General features: G+C 43.1%; 1 protein-coding gene across 1 annotated transcript; it reads left to right on the top strand.

Annotated features, from left to right (window-relative positions):
* The first annotated feature begins 1,150 nt into the window (after positions 1 to 1,150).
* LOC120106603 (uncharacterized) lies at positions 1,151 to 1,858 on the top strand. Its single transcript, XM_039119576.3, has one exon. It carries the CDS (start codon positions 1,274 to 1,276, stop codon positions 1,691 to 1,693), a length of 420 nt encoding a protein of 139 aa, XP_038975504.3. The 5' UTR covers positions 1,151 to 1,273; the 3' UTR covers positions 1,694 to 1,858.
* Positions 1,859 to 2,407: the final 549 nt, after the last annotated feature.

The following is a 2,407-nucleotide window of genomic DNA, read 5'->3' as shown; positions in this document are numbered from 1 at the left end:
CTATTTCGTAATTTTAAAAAAATAAAAAAATAAAAAAAAAGAATATATATGCATGAAGAGTTGAGACTTTCTGGTTCTTGCATCCTCTTTTCATCTCCATCAAATCCTTTCTTTGTTCCTTCATAAGATTTACCTATTCTAACTGTCGGTAAAATTTTCGTTTCAAATGAACATAGTAGGATTATGTCCAGGGTTGCAACATGGTTGCCTTTTTTTAAATCATATACGGAGTCCATTTATTCTGTTCTATTGGGCTTTAATTCTGGGAAACGGCTTGTAGCGTACGGAACAACGAATACGCATGGGAACCCGCTTGTGGCGTGTGGAATGATGAACTCGCATGGGGAATTGGAAGAGAAATTAATCATGGGTAGTCTTGCGGAGACTACTCGACCACCCGTAAAGAAGGACGACTCGAGGTCCGTGAAACTGGCGAATGGTCATTTACTGTACTATGGGATTGTCTAGGCCTTGCTATTTTACATGGTCATGATGAACTCCAAACTCTTAACACGACAAGCTTGCCATAGCCTGCAGAACCCAGTTGATGGGCAAAGGAGGTGATATTGAATTAGCCATCTATTTATTTTTTTTGAAAAGGAGACAACTAAGTTACTGCTATCAAAAAGTAGATGTGATAGTCATCTGTCTACTAGACTAATCAACAATGGCTTAGGTGCTTCAGGGAATGCTCCTTTTTCCGATTGAGTCAGCACCGAGTCGAGAGACGGCAAGAGAACAAGAAATTGATCATGGCGTGGGATTTTTTTCTCTGGTAATGTAAACATACCACAGCAGCATACAAACTGTTTGTAGATCTTTTTGAAGTGGTTACAGGATTAACCCCATCGGGATCCAAAGACATTTATGAGAGCGATAAGCTCGTGAGCTCGGAATGCTCCGCGCGGCAAACGGACGCCCTCGAGTTAAACGACAACCAAGCCATCGTCATAACTCCACGCCAAACGGCGACCAAATACCACTGCTCATAAGATCAGCATTACACCAACCACCGTGGTTCGCCCATCCCCACACCCCACTATTGACATGCGGGCTCTACACCTTCACTGAGAGGCCATAAACTGGGTGCATGCTCCGTGGGTGCGTGGATAGAAAAGAACACCTCATCTTGACTCCTAGTCTTCGACCTTTATCGTAAGAAAGAAAAAAAGGGAGATGCAAATGAACAATGTATTCGTAGACCTCCATTTCCTTATAATTCACCGAGCCCTTTCCCTTCCCCACAGCGAGAGCGAGAGAGGGAGAGAGAGAGATGGAGGGAGCAAGGAAGCTTTTGGTGGAGAAGGTGACAGACGTAGAGGGAGCGGAAGAAATCAAGAGGAACGTGATAGAGTTCTTGAAGGAGAAATTTGTCCAACTACTCCACCTTCTGGATGATTTCGGCCGGTTCTTCACCGAGAAGGTGGACCAGCTCTTCCCGCCGGCGACCCGGGCCGAAACTCTGCACCGGTGGGTCCACGTCGGGCTCACTGTCGTCCTCCCCGTCGCCCTCGCCGTCCTTTTCCTTTTCTACTGCTGCCGCTGCTGCTGCTGCCGCAACGGAGGTCGGGCCGCCGGCAAGATGATGAAGGCCCCTGGGAGGGGTGGCCCCCTCATGCCGAGGGCCTCCTTCGAGAGCAATCCCCAGGCTTATTTCCGAGGCCTCCATGCCGGCAAGGATCTGGTCTATTAATTAAGCTGTACGTAGTTATATAAGCCGCGTATTAAATGTTGGTATTAGCGTTGCGTGATGATTTAACTTTCGATGGTGAACCAGTTGCAGTGGTGTTGTTGTTACTGAAGAATGTTGCTGGGTTTTCCGACTTTCAGATAATATATATTACGTTGTATTCCGTTTTCTCGACTCGCATGTTCTTCTACTTTTCTTCTTTTTTCCTTTTTTGCACGAAAATATATTTTGGTTAAAAAAAAGAGCTACTTCTAGGCATTGGTTTTTTTTTAAAAAAAAGATGGATGAATTGTATGTGACGAATGTGGATATATCCAATAAAACTAAAAAAATAAAATAATTTGGAGTGCTCAGGATAACTCTTCATTACTAATCTATAAAGTATTGCCGGAGTGATTATCTACATAATCAGCCTCCCAATCTATAGCTATAGCTTCATAAGCTTTACAGAAAATATGTTTGGTTTAAAAAATTTTCTGCGATATTCGTAAAAAAAAAAGGAAAAAAAAAAGAGAAGAAGAAGAAGAAGAAGAAAGAGAGGATCCTGTTATGCGACGGCCATCATTGTTATTCATATGTGTAGGACGATAAGATAGCAGGCACGTCCCAATCCTTAGAGGCTCGCGTCGGTGAGGCGAGTCTTTCGCAAAAAGATTAAAAAGAAAGAAAAAATTAATGACAATAATATAATATTAATTAATAGAAAGTGAGACGCAG

This window comes from Phoenix dactylifera, chromosome 7 (assembly GCF_051530095.1).
Source record: "Phoenix dactylifera cultivar Ajwa chromosome 7, Ajwa_hap1_PhDact_Kaust_v1.1, whole genome shotgun sequence".
NCBI classification, from domain to species: Eukaryota; Viridiplantae; Streptophyta; class Magnoliopsida; order Arecales; family Arecaceae; genus Phoenix; species Phoenix dactylifera.
Note: the sequence above shows the minus strand (reverse complement) of the source record. Positions and strands in the feature narration are given on the sequence as shown.